This window comes from Acomys russatus, chromosome 14 (genome assembly GCF_903995435.1).
Source record: "Acomys russatus chromosome 14, mAcoRus1.1, whole genome shotgun sequence".
In the NCBI taxonomy this organism is placed as follows: Eukaryota; Metazoa; Chordata; class Mammalia; order Rodentia; family Muridae; genus Acomys; species Acomys russatus.
Genome location: NC_067150.1, coordinates 18,624,370 through 18,649,548, shown reverse-complemented (window position 1 = coordinate 18,649,548; position 25,179 = coordinate 18,624,370). Strand labels below are relative to the sequence as shown.

At 43.2% G+C, this 25,179-nt stretch overlaps 1 protein-coding gene across 1 annotated transcript in view; it reads left to right on the top strand.

Annotated features, from left to right (window-relative positions):
• The first annotated feature begins 253 nt into the window (after positions 1-253).
• Positions 254-25,179, top strand: part of Dpy19l1 (dpy-19 like C-mannosyltransferase 1) — an 88,448-nt gene continuing 63,522 nt past the window's right edge. Inside the window, exons 1-6 of the mRNA XM_051156090.1 lie at positions 254-618; positions 15,964-15,988; positions 16,592-16,679; positions 20,194-20,331; positions 23,236-23,356; positions 24,006-24,099. Coding sequence (XP_051012047.1) covers positions 330-618; positions 15,964-15,988; positions 16,592-16,679; positions 20,194-20,331; positions 23,236-23,356; positions 24,006-24,099 — 755 coding nt within the window. The 5' untranslated portion in view covers positions 254-329. The remainder of the gene's footprint in view (positions 619-15,963; positions 15,989-16,591; positions 16,680-20,193; positions 20,332-23,235; positions 23,357-24,005; positions 24,100-25,179) is intronic.

The following is a 25,179-nucleotide window of genomic DNA, read 5'->3' as shown; positions in this document are numbered from 1 at the left end:
CGCCCCGCTTGCAGCCCGCGCGTGCGCGCTTGCTTGCTGGGAACGCGCCTGGGCGCGCGCTCTGGAGGGGCGGGGCCGCGCCGCTCGCAGGTTGTCCCCGCCTCCGCCCGGCGGCGTTCCGCTGTCGCCGTGGCAACCCGCGAGCGGCAACGGCGGAGGCGCGCGAGTCCGGCACCGCCTCCCGGCCGCCCCGCAGTAGGCAGCGGCCGCCCGGCCCGCGCTGTCCCCGCCTCCCGGCCCGCCCTCGCCGGCCAGAGTGAGCGACCGCCAGTCCGCGGAACCCGGCCGCCGTCCGGGCGCGCGCAGCTAGCGGGTGCGACTATGCCAAGATGGTACTGCAGGCGCGGAGCAAGCACCGGGACGCGGCTCCCAGGCCGCCCCGGCCGGCCCGCGCGTCTCCGCCATTGAGTGGGGCATCCGAGGTGGGCGCTGGGGAGCCGGGGCCGGAGCGCGCGCCGCCGTCGCCGGGGCGCAGGGGCGCAGCGGGCAGGAAGGGGCCCCGCGCAGAGACCGCTGCGCCCGCCCCGGACGGCCTCGCGGGCCGCCTGGTGGCCGGGCTGCGCTGGGCGCTGGGCCTGCGGCGCGGGCGCGGCCGGACCTGGAGCACGCTGCTGCTAGGTGAGTCAGTTAGCAGCCTTCTCCGACTTTTCCCGGGACGCTCCTGCCTCCTCTCTGCTCCTCCCCGCTCCTTCCGGGGCTCAGCTCTGCGCACCCTCTGTCCCGCTGTCCGCCCGGGCTTTTAAAAACATGGCCCCGAGATCAACCGCTGCTCGGCTGGTGGCTGGCGGGCTGGCCTGCGCGGACCAGACCGCCTTCTGCCTGCAGAAAGTGTCCACTCTTTGCCCCTGGCTCGGCCGCTACTTCGGAGGATGGTTTGCTTGGTGATGAGAGCGATTCCAGGAGCTCAGGTTCTTATCTTAGAAAGTTGCCAAACTTCTAATTACATTTTAGCGTTCTTTTTTTCCTTCTTGGCCGCAAACACCGCGGGTGGCACTTCGTAGTTCTGTCACTTTGCAGGCTGTATTAGTGTTTTGGATGCTCAAGCTTTAACCTTCCCTGCTGGCATCTTTATTCCATGCACCAAATGGATGGGTTGGTTGTAACTGTGCACCTAAAAGAAATAAGTTGAAGTATTTACTTGTGGGCAGTCTTCTGGGTTCGTTTTCCGATTGACTTTGTCGGAAAGGCAAGTTTATAGAAGTTTGGATTAACAGGCCTAATTTTTCCAAATCCATCATAAAGATCCTGTAATATTTTTGCCACAATGGGCTTTGGCTATTGAGTTATGTAGTTACTGGTGATATTTTCTTACTATCTTTTCACCTATGCTTAATGACCTTTAAGAGTTTGGGGTGCTTAGAGCCTGAAGTTTGTGGTTTAGATGGGCTATACAGCAAAATCAGCTTTCCTTTGGGCATAGCCTCGACCGCAGCCACGTCGTCACTGAAAGCTAGTCATGGCTATGTGTTTGTGGGTTCAAAAAGGCAGGTGTTGTTACTAGAACATTTTCCTTAAAAAAAAAAAATAAATAATTGGGCCAAGATTAGGCAAATTCATTATTTTCACCATGCTTCCCTCCGGTAGCTCGCTTGAACCTGGCAAGTGTACAGGTTCACCTTGGGGAGGCAGCGTGGTACAGTGGATGAGGTTGAAGGCATTCAGAGCTGGTGCTTGATTTTGCTTTAAACCTCACTTTGAGGGCCTTTTCTTCTCCGTAATGTGGCGTTTCCCCGTGCCCTAGTTACCCCAGGGATGTCCTGAGGAGCAAAACTGAAGATTCCGTGGATGCTGCTTGTTTGTGTCTTAAAGCATTTAACAGCATCAGCTCCTATTGTAAAAGCAAATACATAATCTTGATTTCAGATCCCATGACAGAATAAATCTCCAGCTTTCGTGAATGACTGGTATAAACAGCAACTGTAATAAAGTAAGGGATGACATTGTTTTTTATTTCAGGGAGAGACAATACTAGATTTTAAAGAATACTTCTCTCCCCACCCCCATATTTTATGGTGTACTTCCTTTGGGTTTTCTTATACTGGATGGCTTGTGTTTGGACTTAGTGATGCCCTTGCAGAAATAACAGTTTTGTTCATTGTAGCAGGGTAGCATTTCTTTTGACTTGCTCTTAAGCATTATAAGTGGAAACACAGAGGATGTGGCAGACCATAGTCTTAGGTGTACCATGGACAGAGGTCACCAGGTGTGTGGAGTTTGGAGGAACACCACAGTCTTTGTCCTCTCCTTGGCCATCTGCTGTGAGACCACATAGGACACGGAGGGAAGGCTCTGCTGACTGATCAGACCTGGTGTGCTTGATTTAACTCTGGCCCTGTCCGCTCCTTTCTACAGCCATGCTGCCAAAGCCTCAGGAGCCACTCACCCTGCAGACGGCTTCTAGCAATTCCCATGTTTTTGAAGGCTGCTTCATTTCTTCTGATTTTTACCCTCCCAGAGTGGGTGGGAGTTGTATTTCAGTGTAGAACTTTAAAATAACTTCTTGGTCTTCCTTGTTGAGAGGCATTGCATAATCACTTGTTGCCTGAATTAATTGTAGTTGCTCAGCTCTAACAACTACATATTAAACTGTGATAAAATGGCTTTATTCCTATTTTATAGTAAACTTCCTAACTTGAAGTGCCATGTAGCAGCACATGTTAGAAGTGGCTAGAGTTTTTCTTCATGTGTGCTGGGCACCGATAAGTCACTTGCCAAGGTGGCCTCTCTACTGTTGGGCAGTGATGGGCTTTGTCTATGTTAGTTATGTGTGTATGATTTTCTTACATATGGACATCACTACTTATTTAATGGCAACAAAGAGTTCTGGAAATATTTTAGAAGTTTCTGTCCAGTTACTCCTACCTACAGGAGGCAATGGTGGAGGAAGAATCTTGAAAAAATTTTCAAAAATTTCCCTGACCATAGTAAATAATATCTGTGGCCTCCAACCTGCTCCCACCTCAGAAAGTGCATCCTAGGGCATAGATGTGTCTGTATGGATTTCTGTGGTCAGGCAGGAAACATTAATAATTGAGCTAGTTTCGGACGTGCTAACAAGTTCGAGAAACCTGCAAAGGCTGTTGGGGCATCTGGGTACCATGAACAGTGGGAGTGCATTGCTGGAGGACCAAGCCTTCTGTCTGGAGGTGTGCTCAGCTGTACTGAGGAGTCACGGTCACTCAAGAGGAGCTACAAGCCTTCCCCCACGTTAGTCTTCTGCCCTTAGTGATCCTGCCGGCCACTGAAACATCCTGTAGAGGCTGCCTTCTGGGACGAGGGTCAAGGCAGAGCAAGGTGGAGAGTGGACACCAACCAGCAAAGTTCTGGTTAACACTGCTTTTCAATAAGTTTTTCTTTTCTTTCCTTGTGCTGCTTAGCTTTGGCTGCCAGGGTAGCCCTGCCTTAGGATCACCTGGGAAGGGAGTCTAGGAATTACCTAGATCAGGCTGGCCAGTAGGAGATTGTCTTGTTGACGGATGTAGGAAGACCCAGCCAGTGCTTGGCTGTGCCATTCCATTCCCCTGGGCACGTACGGGAGGAGGAAGTTGGGTGAGAACCAGTGAGCAAAGATAAATCCATGTGAGTCTTCCTCTCTGCTCTAGATTGTGAACACCATGTGTTATGTTCTTGAGTTGACTTCCCTGTAGTTATGGACTTTCTGGGCTTTCAAGCCACATGCCCCTTTTCCTCCCCTATGTTGCTTTGTTGCTTTGTGTCAGGAGATTTCATAACAGCAATAGAAGTGAAACTAAGACTTCCTTCCTTACCCTCTCCTGCCTTTCTTTCCATGTCTGCTTACCTTGTTTCCTGTTTCTTTTTCTTTTCTTTCTTTCTTGTTTTTGTTTCTGTTTTTGTCTGTGTGTGTTGTTGTTGTTGGTTTATTGTTTTTAAAAGACGGGCTTTTCGGTGTAGCCTTGGCTGTCCTGGAGCTCACTCTGCAGACCAGGCTGGCCTCAAACTCAGAGATTGGCTACCTCTGCTTCCCGAGGGCTGGGCTCAGAGGTGTGTGCCACCACCACCTGCCTTTCAGCTTTTTTACATTTGATTTGTGCATGTGTAAATTACTGTTACACATTAGACCAGCAGTTTTTAACCTGAGCTGTACACTGGAGATATCTGAAGACTTAAAATGAAGCACACATCAGACCACTAGGGGTGGAAATATAGCACAATAGTGGGTTTTAAATGTTTATTTGTTTTTGGTGCTGCGGATTGACTCCAGGGCTTCATGGTACATGCTGTACCACTGAGCTGTCTAGAAGCAGACTGGCAGCACTGGGAAATGGGGTTTTCTTGGCTACAGTCTGCTGCTGAAGCTATATACCCCTCCTTTGTTTTTTATATATTCTCTCTCTCTCTCTCTCTCTCTCTCTCTCTCTCTCTCTCTCTCTCTCTCGTGTGTCTGTCTGTGTGTGTGCGTGTATGTACATGTGCCACAGTGCTTCTGTATCAGGATAACTTGCAGGTATCAGCTTTTGCTTACTGTGTGAGTGCCTGGGCTTAAAGTCAGATTGTCCAGCTTCGTGGTAGGCACCTTCACCCACTGAGCCTTCTGCTCTGCTCTACCCACTTTCTTGAAATGGGCACATAAACTATCCAATTGCTACAGCTCCTGTAATCTTTAGTGCTTCCTCAAAACTGGGGCTATCAGTTACCACTTGCCTGGTAGAGCTACACAGTTCTTATATCCAACTGTGTCCTGCTCTTTATTAAAACAAAGAAGAGAAGTTCTGGTAGTCGGAGAGGGCTATGTTGGAGGGTGAAAGTGAGAAATGTTCATATTGAACATGTACACAAAACATCCTAGTGGTACAGGACTGTGATCTAAAACTTGTTAAAAAGGGAACTGTTGGCTTGAAGAAGAATGGCCCGCAATAGCCTTATGTATTGAAATAAAAATGCATGGGTCATTAGGAGTGGCACTACTTGAGAGGTATTAGGAGGGATGTTCTTGTTGAAGTAAGTGTGGGCTTAAGGAGGAAACGTGGCCTGTGGCCCAGAGCTGGGAATGGAGCTGGGGTTATTCCTGGGGCAGTGGAAAGTCCCTGAGAAGTGTTGAGCAAGACAGGGCCATGTTTGCATTTTAATTTTGAGTAATCTGTTCTAGAAAAATAGGTCGAGGCAATGCAAAGATAAAGCAGGGACACCCTCGCCCAAGTGGGGCTCTTCTGGGGCCCACGAGTAGTTGACACCGAGAGGGCGTGGCTGTAGGGATGGTAGGAAGGGGCTAGGATCGGATGGAGTTTGGAGGTGAAACTGGTAGACCTTGGTGGATTGGTCTTGGTGTGAGGGGAAAGGAGAGACAGTGAGGACTGTATGGACGCAGAACAAGACAGGTGCGATGGAGAAGAGCAAGGGCTGCATCTCAGACAGGACTCGTCACGTGACTGTGGGATCTCTAAGCGTCAGGTGTCAGGTGGTGGTAAGACAAGTTCTGAGTGGATTAGAAAATAGTGAGCTTCCAGCAAACAGTGGTATTCAGAGTCAGGGTGATTGGTTGACTTCAAAATAGCATCTCACACTGGGGGGTGGGAGTGGAGCTTGGGGGGGGGTGTCTTACTCTGCCCTGCTATGTACCAGCGCTGCAGATGAACACTTTTAACAGACTTGGGCCTGACCCTGGCATTGTGATTATCACATTTACTAGAAAGGGAATCTGAGGTACATGGGTGCTTACTAATGCAGCTTATGCAAGGTACGTCTGGAATGTCTAAGGTCAGGCTTTGAACCCAAGCCCTGCGTCCTCCGAGTTCATGTTCTTAATTGCTATGCAGCCTTTCATCTTGAGCACGTAGAAGAGGACGCGGGAAGCCTCTTGGCCAGTTCTAAGATACCTCAGCAGTTTGTGCGTGGCCCGCCTTCTTCCTTGTTTCTTTCTTCAGAAGAATTAAAGAAAGAAAAAAGGAGTTATACATAGAGACAGCAGAGTGAAGAATGGAGAGGCAGCCGGTTAGTGGCCAGTTGCAGGGCAGGGAAGCTCAAGTCTGAGGCCCAGGGAGCATCGGCCGCCTCCTGTGCTGCCCGCCAGGCAAGAGCATGGACCCATCCAAGCAGGCAGCTGTGGGTGTGTGCCTGTGCTAATTACCGAATCCCATTGAAACCAAGAAAAAGACAGAAATTTGGGATTTTGAAACTCTTTTCCCCTTTTCTAAAATAGACTTATGGTTAACTCTTAAGAATATTTATAATCACCTAAATATGCTAAAGGTGATCTAATATGGAGTTTGTGAGCATTACACTTGCAAGTGCTCACTTCTTGTAAGATTATGACTATGTTTTTTATTTGTGATTTCCTTTTGCCAATAATAGGACATCTATATTGAAAGAGGATGGAATTTTAAACACACACACACACATACACACAGACATGCTCTTAGGTGTTACTAGGCTATTTAAATTCTTTAAACCCTTTCCTACTATATTGTATTAATACCTTTAAATGAGTGTAAAGGTGTATTAATATCTTTTGTAAGTTTTGTTAATGATATTTGCATTTCATACACTACAAAGCTTTGTTATTTACATATTTGTTTCTAAACTTATATTTTGCCCTTATCTTTTGTATTCTCTCTTTAATGTGAAAGTTTAAAAAAGAAAAATTGACCTGAGTGTAGACTAGTAATTATTATAGAAAGGGAAAGAGTTGGGGGCTGGGGAAGGGAAGAGGATTAGGAGGGCTGGGTTTAACTGGCACCCAGCAGGCATATAGCTAACACTGAATGGCACTTGCATAAACAATACGTGCTCATCAAAAATATTGTTTAGTATGATAAAGAATTCCAGTTTATCAACTTTAAATACAGGCTCTGTTTTGGGAAATAAGGGTTTCCTATGTTACTTTTACATGGTGGAATTACATACACCACAGGTTCTTTCCTTGGAGCCCCAAAGTAGAAGTAATGGTTTCTGTAAAATGCAGACCTCTAGCCCCATCCACACTGACATGTGTCTCTTGGCCTCATCCTTCGCCATTAGCTGTAATTTACCATTGGAACATTTTTAGGATATAGTTTGTTAGTTTTCTTTATTCCACTCCTCACTAGAAATCAAAACTAGTAAAAATCTCATCCGTTTTTAGATCCACACCTTCAGCTCCGTGAAGAAACCAGTTCTCTGTGGGTAGCTTTTGTCATCCAATCAAGAGTCATTTAGTAAGAGTAGATTAATTCTGAGAATGCATCAGTCTACAACAGTTGTGGGATATATTTTAATAACACTTATATTTTCTTACCATTACCATGATCAGAATGGAAAAAGGAAGTAAAAGGGAGCCATGACTGTTCCTAAGGAGTTGAGGGTTTTATTACAAACGTAATGGAGAACACAGGCAGAGGCAGAGATATCTGGGAGAGCCCGGAGCGGATGTGACCAGCAGGCTGGACCTGACCGTATGAGCGGAGAGCGGAGGGGAGAAGGGAGAGAGGCGAACCAGGAGCACTGGCCAAGCAGGCAGGAGGCTGAAAGGTAAAAGAGACACACAGCCAAAATGGCCGGGTTATATAGGGAGGAGCAACTGGAGGCAATGCGCCCAGCCCCTAGTCTGGAGAGTTCAGGGTAGGGGCGGGGTGTGGCAGCCTGGAGGACCCTGTAACAAGTAGGGACTGAGGGATGCTGGGAGAACCTGGGCCAGTCCACTTTGATGCGTTAAATAGGCATCTCAGCCTTTTGTTTCAGGTTTGAGATGTACTGTGATCCCTTCTTTCTCTAGGGCTCTTAATGAAAAGTTAAGTTGTCTATCTTACTTCTTTAGTGTCTTTCCCCATGTTTGACTTCCTTCAGATTTTGCTGATTGTCAGGGATGCCTTCTAGCACTGTAGCCACAACAAGAGGAATGTTGGGATCTCATTTTGTGATCTTAACTTAATGTAGAGGTGACCAATTGACATAACTGTCACCTAAAGCATTGACAAGATTTGCTTTGCTTCAGTGTGATAAGGAGGGAGGTGGTTTAAATGCACATCCCTGCGGCTTCAGGCAGATCTTGGCACTCAGTGTGTGTGTAGATTGACTGGTCACTTAAAGAGTTTGCTGCCCAGGAGAATGTTTGATTTGGGAAGATTGTTGTAATTGATAAAAGTAAGGTTTTATTTGTAGTTTTTATCACAATTCAAATAATTACGTGACTGTCCCACTCTCATTCTCCTCATGGTGACCCTGGCTGTTTGCACAGTCCTCGTCATGTGACCGTGGCTTCTGCACTTCGACTAGTGAAACGTGGTTTTTAGAACACTTCCTTTTCTTGTTTCTCACTCATCTTTGATGTCTACAGAAATCTAAGTATCTAGAACTTAAATGCTATTGTTGAGACTTTTACTCATGGGGACGTCATTCCTGAGTTCCCTGGGTGAGGTTTGGACTTGAAGCTAGTTATTTTCAGTCATATTGGTTGGCTTTAGGTCTCAGGTCTGAAGGCATAGACAGTAGTCCAAAGCCTAGCTGTGGGAAGAGGATCTCTTGTGCCCTGAGACCTGTTGATTCTTTAGAGACAGATTTCTGTTTCTGCTCATTCTGAGAATCGTTGTGGTGTTTATACCCTCAGGTCTATCTACTCCCCCCCTCCCACCCGCCCCACCTTCATCTTCATTTTTACTTTTTAATTAATATATTTATTTTTTAAGAATGTATAAATTCTGAATTTAAAAATATGAGAGGAAGTTGTTTGGGAGTGCTATAAAGAAAGGAAGATAGTTAATAAGTTAATAACCTTTCTGACTCATTTAAGTTAAAAGTAAGCGAGATTTTACGATACTCAAGGGCAGTTTGCAATTTGAAGGGGTTTCATTATCTTAACAGTAGAATGGTTTATCAGGGAATAAGCTTGTTAAAACTTACAGAGTCTTAAAATCTTTCTGCCCCTTACTCCCCTATAATCCCTAAGTCTTAGGTGTAGAAATTGTATTGGAAATGTATGTGCCCCACATCCATCTATACCAGCCACATGGGCACTTCTGATCTGCATTTGATTGGTTGTGATTTTCTGTAATTTTTTCCATCTGTTGTTTTGATGAGGGGTGATGACTACATTTACGGGTGGGTATACAGTTAGAGGCTATGGCTATGCTGATTTAGTAAACGGTGCTTGTAGGTTCTCCTTGAAGATTAATGACTTGTCTAGCCCTGGGAAGTTGGCTAAGTTTCTCGTACCAGACATAAGCTTCCTTCTTGTGAGTGGGCCTTAAGTCCAATTAGCTGTTGTTTACAACCAGGATAAGTATGCCACTGTAGCACTTAGGGTGGTGTGCTGTGCTGGCCACGGTTTTAGTTCAGGGTCCTCATAGTGGAATATAGGTTGCTTTTCTCCCTTGTATTTATATATTTGTGTGTGTGTGTGTGTGTGTGTGTGTGTGTGTGTGTGTGTGTGTGTGTGTGTGTTTACTTGTGCTTGTCTTTGAATCTTGTCCTATATTGAAGAGACCTGTGTTCTATATTTTACCTAATGGATTTACCAGGTTTTGCATTTTCCCTCTACATGCTCACAAGCATAGTATTTTGGTTGTATACTTTATTTGTTCTTAAAACAGTAAAATGCATTGTGTTTTGACAATGAAGAAGTTACTTTATGGAAATTATCAGTGTAGGTTATTGTTTGATTTAGAAATATTTGTGTAAGGCTAAGACTTTTTAAAGGAAGAGAGAATTCACTGCTTTTAAAACACGTCTTGTTTAATCATGCATTGCCTCCTCTAGTAGTTGTACACAAATTTATGTTTAAAACATGTGCAAGCTGACTTTGTGTGGTTTTCTGTTTAGAATCCCAGGCATGCTGTCTGTGGGATGGTGGCATATCCTCTCTGTGCTCTGTTATTTTCATATATTCAGCTTAGAACACATTATGTCTTTGATACTGTTGTGATTTCTAAGACATTTCTTTGTGTATCACTTGACTCTTTTGGCCAATGTGCTCAACACTTTCAAGTCTGGACTTGCAGTCAGGGAAACCTGAGCTTTCTTCCAGTGGTTATTGTACCCTCGCTGTGTGAGGCCTTAGGCCCCTGCGGGAGTAAAAGCCGCTGGTTCTTTAGATGGGCTCCTAGGTCACTTTTGCTTAGTGTTATTGGGCAGACGTTAGCTATTACCATTATAATTAAGAGTTTCTAAGTTTTTTCTGGGCTGTTGTCAAGTACTGTTTTGCTCAGTGCCGAATGTATTAGGAGGCTGGAGTTAACCAGCGTTGATCCGTCACCCTGTGCCACTGTGCGCTGTGCATCTAAACAGAAGCCATTTCTTTAAATCAGCCTGTGAATTTTAAAAGCAGCTTTGCTTCTCATTCTGAGGCTTAATGTCGCTATTAGGAAATTGAGCCTATGCCTTCTTTTCCTATTACGAATAGAACAGTTTCCCCAGTCCCAAGGAGGGAGCAAATGAAAGAGATCAAGCCTATCAAGGCTTTGATGTTTGTGGAGCAGGAAGATTAAAAATGAAAACAGAAAATAGGCAGAAAACCACTGTTGCAGCCGCTTCTGAGAGTATGAAGAAGTCCTTGCAGGTGGTGAAGCCTGGGCCACAGTGAGGTACTGGTCGCTGAGGCAGCCCCTCCCCCACGCTGTACTCTGAGACTAAATGAGTGATGTCTTATAAAACCTGCAAAGTGCTTCTTCTTAGGAAGGGCTTTCTTATAAGAAGGGAGTTTGAATTTTAACGCTTTCCTTTTCTTAATTATTATTTGTGGCCACCATGCTTTAAGTTTCTTACTCAGTTATCTTTTGAATTTGTATATTCTTTTTCCTTATCCCTTTTTGTCATCATCCTCCAGGTCTCCTCATCTTACCCGAATGAGTTGTCACCCGCTCTTCTCACTGGACTTGCTATCATAACTGGGCCACTTCTCAAAGTATGGACTATATGAATCACTTGAGGGCTTATTTTTAATGTATGGCTTCAAGCCCCTTTACCTGTTGAGTGCTCCTCCCATGGCTGTGCTCCAGGGCCACCTAGTCGTGTGGAAGGCTGCCAGGGACTGTCATTGAGCTGTCTGTGTCTACCTCTGGCTTCTTGAAATGTTGATTGCTGGCTGAGGGGCAAGGCTATGGCTTGAGATTGTGCTTTTCCACCTAGCCCCCAAGTAACAAACCATTGCTGGCCTCCAGGATACTTAGAGTACTAAGGGACCCTTCAGTTCTCAGTGTAAATCTCATAAAGAGCATTTGCCTGTACCCTAGTCATTCTCTGATAATCAACCTTGATCAATCTGTCAGAGTCGCTTGCTGTTGTTTGAATGTTAAGTGTCTCCCATAAACACTTCTTCCCCTATTGGAGGCTCTGTCTGGGGAGGTTGTAGATCCCTTAGGAGGTGGGTCTAGCTAGAGGAAAATGGGTCATTGAGGGATGGCCCTTGTTTGTATGTTTTGTTCCATCAGTCCAGAGTCATCGACATAGAAGCAACATTCTTCCCTCAACGCAATGCAAGTCACTCTCTGCTCAGTAGTCAGGAAGTCCAGGCTCTTCAGTTTTGTAGAACAGTCTCCACTAAGGAGGTGATCTGTGCTTGACAGGACTTGAGATTGTCCACGTGGAAGCCATCACCTGCTCAAGCTTGCTCTTGAAGCCGCTGGCCAGATGCTGTGTTTGGGCAAGGGCTCCTTCAGCAGCTCCCATGGCACCCAGGGAGACGGTGAGACCCGCTCAGTCCGCTGAGCAGAGGGATGAAGGTCTCTTTTCTTTCAGTCTTGTCCCAGCTGTACAGTGAGTTCTTCAGGATCATGGAGATAAACCTGGGGAACAGCCATCACAGGAGTGCAGAAATGGGGGTTTAATGCAGGAACCAGTAATGGTCCTGCACCAGAGAAGAGCAGGGGGTGGGGGAGTTAGGACACATTGGCTTGGTGACTGATGTTGCTGAAACAAGTAGGATGGGATCTTGAAGAGGGCCCTACAAGGCGAAAGGGCATGGGTGGGTGAAAGAGAGGAATGGCTTGTAACCTTGGTGTGGGTAAGGGTCCATGGGGCTCATGAAGTGGTGCTAATGGGACCAGCTGCCAGTAGTGGCTGGAGGAGGGAGCTGGCATGGGTCGTTGGGGAAGGAGGTCAGCTAGTTATTGGATATATTGTGGCCAGGACAGGGTGGCTTTCCTGATGAGGGTTAAGTGGCATAGTAATTTATGGGTATAAAGATAAGTTAAGAGACATTTTATTACTATATTCATTTAGCAGAATGTTAGTAGTAGGTTTTCCCTGAGGGCTTATGACCTGGCTAACCATAGATTCTTAGCTCGGTTAATGATACCAGGTGTGAGTTCTGTCTTATGAATCAGGCCTTAAATCCACTCAGAAAGTGATTGATTACTCCCATAATATTTGTGCCACTATTTCATCAGTGGCCTGTCTTGACAGGGCAGCAATTATTGTAGCTTGCTTACGGGGTTCACAGCTGGGTAAAACTGTTGATTATGTAGCATCCACAGAACCTTCCAGCACTGTGAAAGTTGGCCAATAGGAAGAAGCTTTCTGGTCAGAACCAGCTCCATCTGTCCATGTCCTCTGTGTAACTCACTATGGCTTTAATGCTTGGGTCTCACCATCAGTGGAGCCCCACTGAGCATTACCTTCAAAAGAGGTACCTCATACCTGGCACATAGCTGACTCCTTCCCACCTGTCCCTAGGTTCTTGAGCTGTGGTTGGAATGTGAAGTCAGCATCTGGCAGGTGAATGTAGCTCAGGCAGGAGAAACTTGGTGGTCAGGAGCTCTAGTAAGACAGAATATCCGCGCCTGCCTCTGGCAGCTGTGGGTGGCCCAGCAGGTGAGACCAACTCAGGGCTGCAGGGTCATGCATGCTCTGTGCACTGAAGTGGCAGAAAATCCTGATGTTTGGCCCTTGGCTGCCTCCAGTGAGTTGTTTAACTTGATGGAGTAAGGAGAAAAGATCACATATAGGTTTGTGTCTAACAAAAGGTTCAGCTTAGCTTCTTTACTACAAGGCCAGGATTTGGGTGTAATGTGTACCCTTCCCATCACACTTAGTTATACATAGTAATTCTAAGGCGTTTGCACCCCAGCTGTACGCTCTGGCTAGCAAATACTGGAGTAAATTCAGGAACTTTGTTTCTAAACTCCCTTCTGCAGGCAGTTAGGCTCTGTCTTGCTAGCTGGAGTCTAGCTGCAAGGAGAGACTTAGAGTTTTGTTTGTAATGTTTCACGGCAAAGTCCCACAGGAATGAAAATTGCTACAATGTGGCATAGAACCTGGCGCAGACTATTTAACGGTCAAGAGTTAGCATCAGAGCCCAGCACCAGACTGAGCTTCGGTGTAGGCAATATGCTTCCAGCCAAAGCCAGAGGGCTTTCAAAACCATCATTGTAAGGAGTGGGGCCCTCTGTAATCACCTTTCCTTTACACACACACACGCACGCACGCACGCACGCACACACACACACACACACACACACCCCAAATAGAAAAGGGTTAATAATAACTGAAATAAATGTAGAGAAAATAAATTAGAATATTCTTTTTTGAAGCCAAGAAAAGTGCAGAAATGCTTTTAAAAGTTCCTGTCACTTTGTGTTTATTCCTAAATCACATGTTTTCACGCAGCATCTTACTGGAACTTCAAGTGACACAGTACCCATTATTTTAAGTAAAGCATATCTCCAAATTTTAATATAAAAATTATTTCTATCCATATGTAAGCCGGTGTATGTGTGTGCTCGCCCCTGCCTGTATATGTGTGTGTCTGTCTCTTGCACCTGTGTGTCTATGTGTGTGCTATGTTTATGTGTTTGTGCCTGTGGAAGCCAGATGAACCGTGGGTATTATTTTTCAGGAGTTGTCCATTTTTTTATATTGAGACAGGGTTCTCTTAGTGGGTGGGAGCTTGAGGATTAGACTAAAGTGGCTGTCCTGTGAGCCGGGGAATTCTCCCCCCTCTGTGTCTCCAGAGCTGGGCTCACAAATGCTGCTGGCTCCTGCACCCCGTTGTTCATGTGTATGCTGGCTTAGTCATCATCCTTGTTTGTGTGCAAATGTTTTCTGGATTGAGCCTTCCCCCAGCCTCTAATAACTAATAGTGTCTATAAATTACATTTGCTGTGTTGAGGATGCATTGTCCCAGTTTTCTCTTTTCTATTTATTAATGTGGGGCTGGGATTAGGAATTCTTTATGGGCAAGGTGGCTGAGATTTGGCACTGCCCTCCTTTCTGTCCTCTTCTGTAGAGGCTGTACCGTTTGTGGATCTTAAGTCAGAAGTCTTGAGCCTAGTTCATTAGTTTTTCCATTTGCCCAGTATGCTGTGTGTCATCCGGCAAGTTACTCAATTGCTGTATGCCCTAGTTCTTCATAACTGACCATTTACTTATGCCAAGCACAGCATGGGAGCTGTGGAGATTCAGTGACTTCCTGCAGGTAAAGCTTGTCATAAGTGCTGGGGAGGTGTGTAAAAAATGTTTGCCGTATCACTAACTTGAAAGAGAGAGATTGAAAAAGTGCTGTTCATGTGCCAGGATGCCGGGATTTCCTATTGTCCACACTGGTGCTAAAGGGACTGATTAAAGGGACTGAAGACATCTGGCATCTTCCAGCCTTCTCTCAAGAGATTATGGTATTCTGAGAACACAAAGGAAGGTGACCTTGGCAAATCTTCATTTTCACTACAGAATAGAAGATGAAACTTGTTCAAGTAAGAGAAGAAGTCAAGCCTAGCATGTCCCTTTTCACCTGGATTTTTAAGGAAATTCTAGAATATTATTTTGGCCGAATAGAAGATGCTAATGGTAATATTATAAAACAGAAAAATTAACATTTGCCAATAATACTGTTTAAAATGGAGAATTTACAATGATAAGCTGAAAATACTATAATCAATAAATTGAAAGAAAATGAGCTAGACAAATGTGTAACAAATTAGTTTTCATAGCTTGTATATTAACAATAATATACATTAGCATATAAATTAATTCATGGACATTAGAAAAATTTAAACTAGGAATAGTGTGACTACTCCTAATCTGAAATCCCAAATCCAAAGTCTGAAATATTTTGAGTGTTGCCACATGGGCACAGGCAGAAACTATTGGACCTGACCTTAAACACTCTGAAAATACAGTATCAAAGCACCTTCTGACTGTACAGTATTTCAGAAACATGAATAGATTTGTAATCAGACATTGGTGCCATCCCCAGCTATCTTATTATGTACAAGCAGATATTTCAAAAATAAAAAATAAGTAACACTTGAAACATTTCTTGTCCCTAGCCTGGAGGGTGCGACTCCTCTCTTTGACCTTGCTGTAAAGGTTTTTTCATGGGCAATTGAAATGTTTTTGGAATAACCGAGTGCATATACAGTATTTATGGATACAGAGTCTGTAATCCGATGAGTCTGCAGTGATCTTTGTACTAGGGCAGAGAGTGGACTGCTCTGAGATGTGCTCTGTGTTACTGTTGGACTCCCTCCGAGTGTATCTTGCTCAGACTCTTTACTTCTTCCATTTTATATTTGCTATATCTATAAATAAGTGTGGGACTTCCAGAAAAAATCCAGGCACTGAGGTAGTTTTAACAGGTGGTGGTACTTTGTGTCTCTCACCTGTAACCCTGGCCTCACTAGTCAGCGTGGCTCTTTGTTGTACGGCACCCTTACCCATTGCTTCTGTTGCTCTGGGGTCTTTTTTGTAACGGCTTCCATCTAATGGTTCCCGTACAATGTCTGGCAATAGTAGGGCCTCACATGTTGTAGAATGAGTGAGTGGGTGAATACCATAGATAGAGCCTGAGCCAGCCTGTTGGTGTTCTGTAGGCTTAGCCTCAGTGCTCCTTCTAAAGGGTCAGTAGTCTCTAGGGTGCTAGTGTGCTAAGCCTGGATCAACCTTCCCACAGCTCAGGCTTGGCAGGTTTATCTTGGGAGTTTTTGTGTGGCCTAAAGCCATCTGGCCCTGAATGTGCTGCATCTCATTGGAAGTGCTTATCTGTAAGGAGAAAATATTTCTTTATGCTAAAACAGTAATGTAAATTTCTTTTTCTTTCAGCTTCCTTTGCAGCCCTATTGCATTGGTAAGATTGTTTTTTCTTTAATGATATGTATTATATAAATGTTTATACCTTACAAAAGCTATATCCTATGTATTTAAAAGACTAGCTTCTGTATCTTAAGGATGAATGTATCTTATTTATACCACAGTCCTCTGAAAGATTAGTTTAATTGATAAATCAGGATCAGAATAATAAAACTTTTATATAAAGTTATCTATTATTAAAGAGACTATATTTGATACTCTAATTTGCTTAACATTAATATGGTGTGCATGTTGAGTATTAGATTGATGTTTTTAATCTTCTGGGTGGAGAGATGTATGAATTTTGGGAACCAGGCAGTTCCTGAATGGTACCCAATGGCACATTCATTGTGATCTATAGTTTTATAGTACATCACTTAAAATATTGTTATGGTTTATGTTAATGTTAAAATCTAATTGGAATGTGTTTTCTTACGAAGAGGACTTTTAGTAGAATTGTTAAAACTGGTAGAAAACAAATATAGATACAGTCGTTTTTCAGTTTTATTGCAAACTGTCTAGATCTGTAGGACTTCCCTCTTTGCTTTGTAGTAATCTCACGGCTTCAGCACTATTGGCTTTGTTGTTTTAATGTTTCCAGGAGCCACATAACGCACCTCTTTGAAAATGATCGGCATTTTTCTCACCTCTCAACACTGGAAAGGGAGATGGCTTTCCGCACTGAAATGGTTAGTTGTGTGTGTGTGTGTGTGTGTGTGTGTGTGTGTGTGTGTGTGTGTGTGTGTGATTTCATTGTAGTATTTTGGGACTCTAAATATTTTAAAGCTTATTGGCATGAAAAGTTTTAGCAAGACATTCCCAGGTAAAAGGAGTAGATGTTAGTATCCAGGCATTCCACTGGCCTGCCTTCAGGGGCCTAGCAATTGCTTAGGACATGCCTTGACACTTCCAGGTGCAACAGGGGTGTGGTGCATATGAAAGGACCCACAAGCCACTCAGCAGCTCTCTCTGTTGTCTGCAAACCTTCCCCCCTTCCCCCCACCGCAGCCCATCTGCATGTCCACCTGCCGGCCCTTTATCCCTGCCCAGCTCCTCACTCCCCTCCTTTCCCCAGTAAACCTCCCTACACCAGATCTGTTGCATGACATAATTTCCCATGGGCACACCTTGGCATGGGCCTGCCAAAGGCAGGTACCCCCACCACCACCTTATATTTCATAGCAGTAGACTGTTCTCCCTGCTCATCTTGTAGTTTAACAGCAGACAAGTCACAGTCATCCACACCTCCTCACCTATCCGGTTGAAAGGGCATTTCCCTCAGCTGTCTCACTAGCACATTCTAAGTTCCTCAAAGGACATTTTGTCCTCAGCAGTTTCTTAGCGCCATCAAATTTAAGTTGGTGTTTGAATGAGCTGATTGGCCCTTGACAGTGTCCTTAACTGAAGGTGCAGACTGTCTGCACTTCTGTTTACCTGCTGCGTCTATAAGTCCCTCTTTCTGTTTTGTTTTTCTGACATTTGTCTATTGAGGAACCGTGTGTGTGTGTGCGTGTGTGTGTGTGTGTGTGTGTGTGTGTGTGTACAATTCCTCAATATATGTGCTGTATACATATATGTGTTAAGTAGAATTGTCCACTGTAATGCACATTCTCACTCAGTTCCCATCTCGTGTGTTTTCTGAAGACTGATGGAAAATACGCCTCCTTTTCTGGATGGAGTACTTCCCAGCTGATGATGCTGGGCACTTTTTATCATGGCATGTAAGGTACACACTGGGACAGATAGCCTTCTGGGGAGGAGCTTAAGGAATGGTCTGGCTGAGGCCTTGTTAGCGCTCAGCCATCCTTGCAGTTTACTCCTCTTGGTAGAGTAGACACTGTCTTTGTTTTTCAGCACATGCTGACTTGCAACTCTAAAGAATTTTCCTGCAAATGTGGCTTCAGTTTCTTTCTGAGGCGTACTTCTTAGTGGAAAGACATGAAAATGATCAATTCTTCTATTTACAGTGGTTTTTTTTTTCATAAAAAATGAATAGATTCTTTCACATCTTCTAGTCAGAATCCATAGGTTGATTGGCACATATTGTGTAGCCAGTTTCTTGCAGTTGGCTGTGCCGACCCTCACTGTGACCTCACTAGCGTCTCCTTGGTGTCTGGGGCTGAGTGGCAGTTCCTGCCCAGGCCTGGCAGCAGCTAGTTGTCCAAAGAGCCTCAGTTCTTTTCAGTTGCAGATAGTGTGTAGCACCCAGAACCTCCACCTGTTGAGACAGCCTTTTAGTGAACAGAATTATCAAACTTTGTTTTAAAACAAAAAACAGTAAATCGTGAATTTATATTAAGATTTTTAAATTGTAGGATTTGTTCTATTTACTTAATATTAAATTTGTTTTATTTAAACAGTATTAATTCCGAATTATTTATCTAATAAAAATGTCAAACTCATTACTAGAAATATAATTATTAAGTGAAATTCAGGGTTTTCTCATAGCTTATCATGGTGCTATGCTGTGCTCCACTTAGAATGCCCAGTACAAATACTTGGTTTTCTCTTCCAATTTGATAATTAGCACTTTTCCCTTCTTTTTGTTACTTAAATATTTAAAGCTTTGTGTTTTGTGAGTAAATAAAATGTTGGGATGTTTCTAAAATGATATTCGCAGAGAAGGGTAGATGCAATGAGTAGTTAGGGGGTGTTGGTGGTCCATTGAATGAAAACAGTGGGAATCTGCTTTCTGATAGTGCATCTTCCAAAAGGGACTCTGTTGGTCAGCAAGGCAAACTTGTTGCTGAGGTGAGCTGGGTTGCTAGCTGTCTGGGTTTCCTTGGCTTGCTGCTCCATCACTCCTGTTCCTTTTGTCCTTCATGTCTGTCTTTCCATGCTGTAGGGCTATGTTCCATTTAGAGTCACCCTAGTCTGCTTTGTCCTTTCTTGGACTTGGTTACATCAGTAAGGGCTCTCTTTGCAGTGCGACCATGCTAGCAGTTCCGGCCTACCTGAAAGTTTTAGAGGCCTATTAACTTAATATAGTAGACAATATAGGTGGGCATTGAACTCAGAGCCTCCTGCATGCTGGGCAAACACTCAACAGAGTGAGCTATATCTTCAGCTCTGCCTCATATTGCTTTGTCCTGTGTCATTTCATCCTTGTTTCAAACCTTTTCAAAGTAGCATGTCAGACTAAACTTTTAAAAAAATTTTTTTATTATTAATTTATTCTTGTTACATCTCAATGGTTATCCCATCCCTGTATCCTCCCATTCTTCCTTCCCTCCCATTTTCCCCTTATTCCCCTCCCCTATGACTGTTCCTGAGGGGGATTACCTCCCCCTGTATATGCTCATAGGGTATCAAGTCTCTTCTCTGTAACCTGCTGTCCTTCCTCTGAGTGCCACCAGGTCTCCCCTTCGAGGGGACATGGTCAAATGTGAGGCACCAGAGTATGTGAGAAAGTCATATCCCACTCTCCACTCAACTGTAGAGAATGTTCTGACCATGGGCTAGATCTGGGTAGGGGTTTAAACTGTGGTACATATACACTATGGAATACTACTCAGCTATTAAAAACAAGGAATTCCCGAAATTTGTGGATAAATGGATTGAGCTAGAAATGATCATAATGAGTGAGTTAACCCAGAAGCAGAAAGACTTAAATGGTATATACTCACTTATATCTGCATACTAGCCCAAGGGGCATGTCCCACCAAAGCCTTCACTTACCAGGAAACTGGGACAGAGGGGAGGACATCCTGTCAGACTAAACTTTAATATTTCCCTCAAAATACAACCGCCCTCAGTGCCCAGTGTCTGCTCTTCTGCTGAGTTGCTATGGGAAAAAATGATCTGTAGAGTTTTTGTTCAATAGCAGTGTGTATAATGTGGAGTCTTTTTAAAAAATGCATTTGAATGTTTCAATGTACATTTGGAGGAAATAAGATTGATGACATTTTGGGTATTCAATAGACTTTTCATACATGGCATATGCTGACTTACATGTATACATATTTAAATTCTGAAATTATTTTGAAACTATTTATCTATTTAATTATTTCAATTAAGATGAAATTCTTCTAAAATGTACTATTTTGTAACCTATGAATTTATAAGTGATCAGAAACCTGTGAAATTAATTGTAGCTATTACCTGCTTGAGTGCTCAGGTTTTCAAAAACCAGTGTATTTTAAATATTTGTAATCTAAGAAGATGAATAACTGCTTTTTATTCTAACTGGAGCGTATCTTTCAGGGGCTGTATTATTCTTACTTCAAGACTATTGTGGAAGCGCCCTCATTTTTGAATGGAGTATGGATGATAATGAACGACAAGCTGACTGAATACCCCTTGGTTATTAACACATTAAAAAGGTTCAATCTTTACCCTGAGGTAAGTTGCTGTTCCCAGTTGTGCTTTTTCATGAAAAAATGCCTTTTAAAAAGGAAATACTAATTTAAGTTCAGATTCACCATAGTAAATTCTATTTAATATTTTAATTTTAAAAATGCACCATGGGAAAGAGTTTACGGGGGAGAATTTGAATCTCTAGGACTAAATGGAAGATGGGCTCATCCAGTAGGCTGGGAGGGAAACTGTGATACTGGTGACATTTTAGGACTTTCGTTACTCTCACTGTCCTCCTTGGACATATTTCTTAAGCATTTTTCTGGGCCCTAAATGAAGAAGCCACTTTCTTTGTGACTTGAAGTCAGGCTCCCTTGGAAACCCACATCTTCGTGTGGTACAGAATGACACCCTGATGTCTGGGTGGGTCTACCATCTTTTTCTACTGAAAGGACTTCACTTCTCGGCTAATGACTTGGTTGGTTATTGAGTAATCAATATGAATGCCCTCCCCAGTTCAGTGTTTTCCCATGAAGTATGGCTCTTGAATATTTTCTGTGACTGTATGCAAGTAAACTTTACAAAAATGGGATTGCAAGGTGGGCACTATTTGTATGTGTGTGTTTTGTCTTTTGCCAATATTTGTAGCCGCTCTCTCCACCACTTCCTTTTCATTGTGTGTTTTTTTTCTTGGTTTCTGTACATAGCCTTGGCTGTCATTATGTCATTTCTGATGGCTGTGTACATGATCTACTAGGGTCTCCTTTAGCCTGTCTTTTATAGGTGTTTTAACTTTTTAAACTTGTGACTGTTTTAAGCAAAGTGCAGCAAGCATCCGTGCATCTAAATCCTATTGTACACATCTGCCTTAGTTACGTTTTACTGCTTTGATAAAACATTAAAACTAAAAGGAACTTGGGGAGGAAAGGGTTTATGTGGCTTATATAATGGTCATAGTTCATTGAGAAAAGCCAAAGTAAGAATTCAAGGCAGAAACCTGGAGGCAGGAAGTGAAGAAGAGACCATAGAAGGATGCTCCTTACTGGCTTGCTCCCTGTTACTGCCCGTGAGTGGCACTACCCACATTGACTGGGCCTTCCCATCAGTCATTAGGCAAGAAAGTGCCCCACAGACTTGTGACCAGGCCAATCTTTTGGAGATGTTCTCTCGATTAAGATTCTCTCCTCTAAGTTATGTCTAGGCTTGTGTCATTTACAGAACCCACCAGTAAAACATTTATTCATTGTTTTAAACTCTAAATTTGTGCATATAGCCCTTCAGTTTAGCAGACTATGTATTGTAATGATTTGGGGGCATATTGCCAAAAGCCATCCACATAGGATATACCAGTTGAATCTCTGCCAACAGCAGTTCGGGAAATGTTGATTTGCATCCTTGCTGATTTTGATAGACAAGGAAATTATAAGTACTTTGTGTATTTTATTCAATTCATGTATATGTATGTATTTCAGTGCTATATAAATAGCCATTTCTATTTTGAAAAAGAATTTCTGTTTTCCCCCAATTGTATATGTTTCTATTGGGTTTCTTAAAGACTCATTTTATATACATAAGACGTTATCATTGTGACATTAATAAAATATTTATCTTTTTAGCTATGGATACATATTTTTCTATGCAACATTTTATGCCCATGAATCTTTTAACTTACGACTTTTATACATGCTGCATGCAAAATACTTATTCTTAACAGTTATATATTTATATTTTTAACTTATTTGGAATTAGTGTTGAGGCATTTGTAGAAAAAGAATATTTTTTCATACTGTCCTTTTTGCTGATAACAGGCTCATCTTCTCTGCACTGACTTGAAGAACACTTCTGTGTGGAAAGTTAGTGTACATATCAATGGCTCATCTGTGTTTGGATTTTATGCTCAGTCTTGCCTTATTTGAGGTCCCAAAAGTGGACTCTGAGCTGGAGGTTTGCTTGCAGCAAGTTACCAGGGAGTGCCCTTGGGTTCACACCAGAAGGGGGGTTGATGGACACAGAAAGAGGTATAAAAGGAGTTGAGCTGTGAGGGAATCTCTTCAAAAGTCCCAGTGAGTCTCATGGGTTCTCTGGGCTAGGGTAGATTTGCACAGTTATGCTTTCTTTGGCAAAGGCCCCTAAACTATAGATCACTTCTATTGATTAGCCTATCATAGCATGCAATGTGACCTTGAGTGCACACTTTCTTCAGCCCAGAGCAGTTCTGGAGAGTGGACAGCTGTCACTACCAACCATCTAGCTGGGCAGCTGCTGGGGCTGGGAGTGCCTCTGCCTGGAAGATGGATCAGCTATGTCCATCACCTCGACAGATTGCATTGATCCATCTGAGTGTGTTTCTGCCAATGTCATGCTATTTTAGTCACTTTCAATGATAGACCTTTCTATTCAGTAGGGCATTCTCTTCTTTTTCTTTTACTTTTCTAGAATAATTGTAGGTTTTGGGATTTTGGATAGTATTGTTTTGTCTTTACTAATTAATTTGAGATATGAATTTACATCTTGAAAAATTAGACATATATATGTATATACACATTTGTTTAGGTCTTTTATGTTCTTTGTAAAATTTTATATTTTTTAAAAATTCTAAATCTGGCAGATTTCTTATTTCTTTTTTCTTACCTGTATGTCACCAGTCAGTCTGCATGGGAGAGGCTGAGCCTTGTACAAAAAGAAAAGAAAATCTCTAAAACATATTCTAGTAATGAAAACTATTTCTTTTTCTTCCTTCCTTCCTTCTTTTCTTTCTTTTAAATTTTTTCAAGACAAGGTCTCTCTGTGTAGCCTTGCCTGTCTTGGAACTCTCTCCGTAGACCAGGCTGGCCTCAGACTCACAGAGATCCACTTGCCTCTGCCTCCCTAGTGCTGGATTAAAGGAGTGTGCCACCACTGCCTCGCTTGAGAACTATTTCTTATGACATCTTTATTTTCTTTAAACAGGTGATCTTAGCCAGCTGGTACCGGATTTATACCAAAATAATGGATTTAATTGGCATTCAAACCAAGATATGTTGGACAGTTACCCGAGGAGAGGGACTCAGTCCGATTGAGAGCTGTGAGGGTGAGCTCCTTTTACACCTTGTCCAGTTGGCTGCTGGACTATAGTAGGCTATTCCATTCCTACTGGTATAAATATCAACCATTTTATTATGCTCTAGGATTCTGCAAGTTGCAAATATGGGCAGGCTGGTTTGCTTCCATGGTCACAGGGTAATCACATGGCTGGGAAAAGCAGACTGAACCGGAAGCTGTCTCAGTCATATTTTGGCCGTTGGGCTAGGTAGTTCCGGTATCCCCCGGGACATCTACATGCCACCTTTCTATGGACTTTGAGGTTTATTTTTATAGCAAGGAACTTGTCAGAAGCTGCTGTGCTCTTCCCAAGGCAGCTTCACTCCCCCTGGGCCACTGGCTGCTGCTGTCTTCCTCCCAGAGGCAGAGATGCTTCCTCTGCTTTACTCAGCTGCAGCCCAGTCGAAGTCCCGAACCTCCTTGGAAGGCATATCAACAGGCTTACAGCCCTGTTTCCAGAGCAGCATATCGGAATAGTACTGTTGTCATCACTATTATGCATTCCTGTCCTGTTTTCATATGGGAACCAAGGAAACCATTTATCTGGCAACCGTTTCACAGTAAGCACAGTTTAATGTAAATTGCTAGACTCATAACATAATTTGTGGCTAGAACATATGTTTTGTTTATTTTTAAAGGATTGGGAGATCCTGCTTGCTTTTATGTTGCTGTAATTTTTATGTTGAATGGACTAATGATGGCATTATTCTTCATATATGGCACATATTTAAGGTAAGAATATTTTACTATGTGTTTATAAAATATAATAAAAAGTTATTAGTCAATAATTATTAATAACTTATTGCTCAATTTTAATAGTGTTTCTAAAATATCTATTTGTGGTTACAATGGGATTTTTATTAATCTGATTTCACTGTTGTTATGGCAGTCACATTTTAGATAGCTTTAGAGCACTGGTTCTCAACCTTCTAATGCTGCAGCCCTTTAATACAGTTCCTCATGGTGTGGTGACCTCCAACCATAAAAATATTTCATTGCTACCTCATAAGTATAACTTTGCTATTGTTAGGAATTGTAATGTAAAGATCTGATATGTGACCCCCAAAGGGGCACGTCCCACAGGTTGAGAACCACTGTTTCAGAGATTTAACTAGAGCATGGTACATAGGCATGATTCATAGGCATGTGGTCATCTGTAAAATTAGAACGCATTACTAATATCAAATGTTAGTAATGGCGTTGCTTTGGCACTGTTAAAGCAGGAGTGTATTCCGCACAGCTATTTGCTCTCTGCCTATCTTCATGGTCAAGCAGTCTTCCTCCAACTTAAGTCATGATAGTGTTTAAAGGTTTTGTGTTTGCGTTTTTCTTTTTCTTTTGATGATGTATTGCAATATCTCTGTGTGCTTGTCTGAACACTCTCTCTCTCTCTCTCTCTCTCTCTCTCTCTCTCACTCTCCCTCTCTCCCTCTCTCCCTCTCTCTCTCTGTGTATGTATGTGTATGTGTGTGTATGTGGATGCACATCAGTGTAGGGTATGTGTGCATTTGCGTGGAGTCAGAGGACAACACTGAATGTCTTTTCTTAGGCACTGACAAATTTTGCAACTAGGTCTCTTGCTGGCCTGGAACTCACCAAGTAGGCTAGACTGACCGACTTGCAAGCCCCGGGTGCCCATCCGTCTCCTTTTCTGAGCATTATTCACTTTTTATCATGAGCTTCTTGGGGATTGAACTCAGGGCCTCATGTTTGGAATGCAAGCACTTGATGCCTGAACCCTCTTCTCAGCCACTTGAGCTTATCTGACCTTGAAAATGTCGCAGATGCTTCTTCCTGCTGCTTGCAGATTGT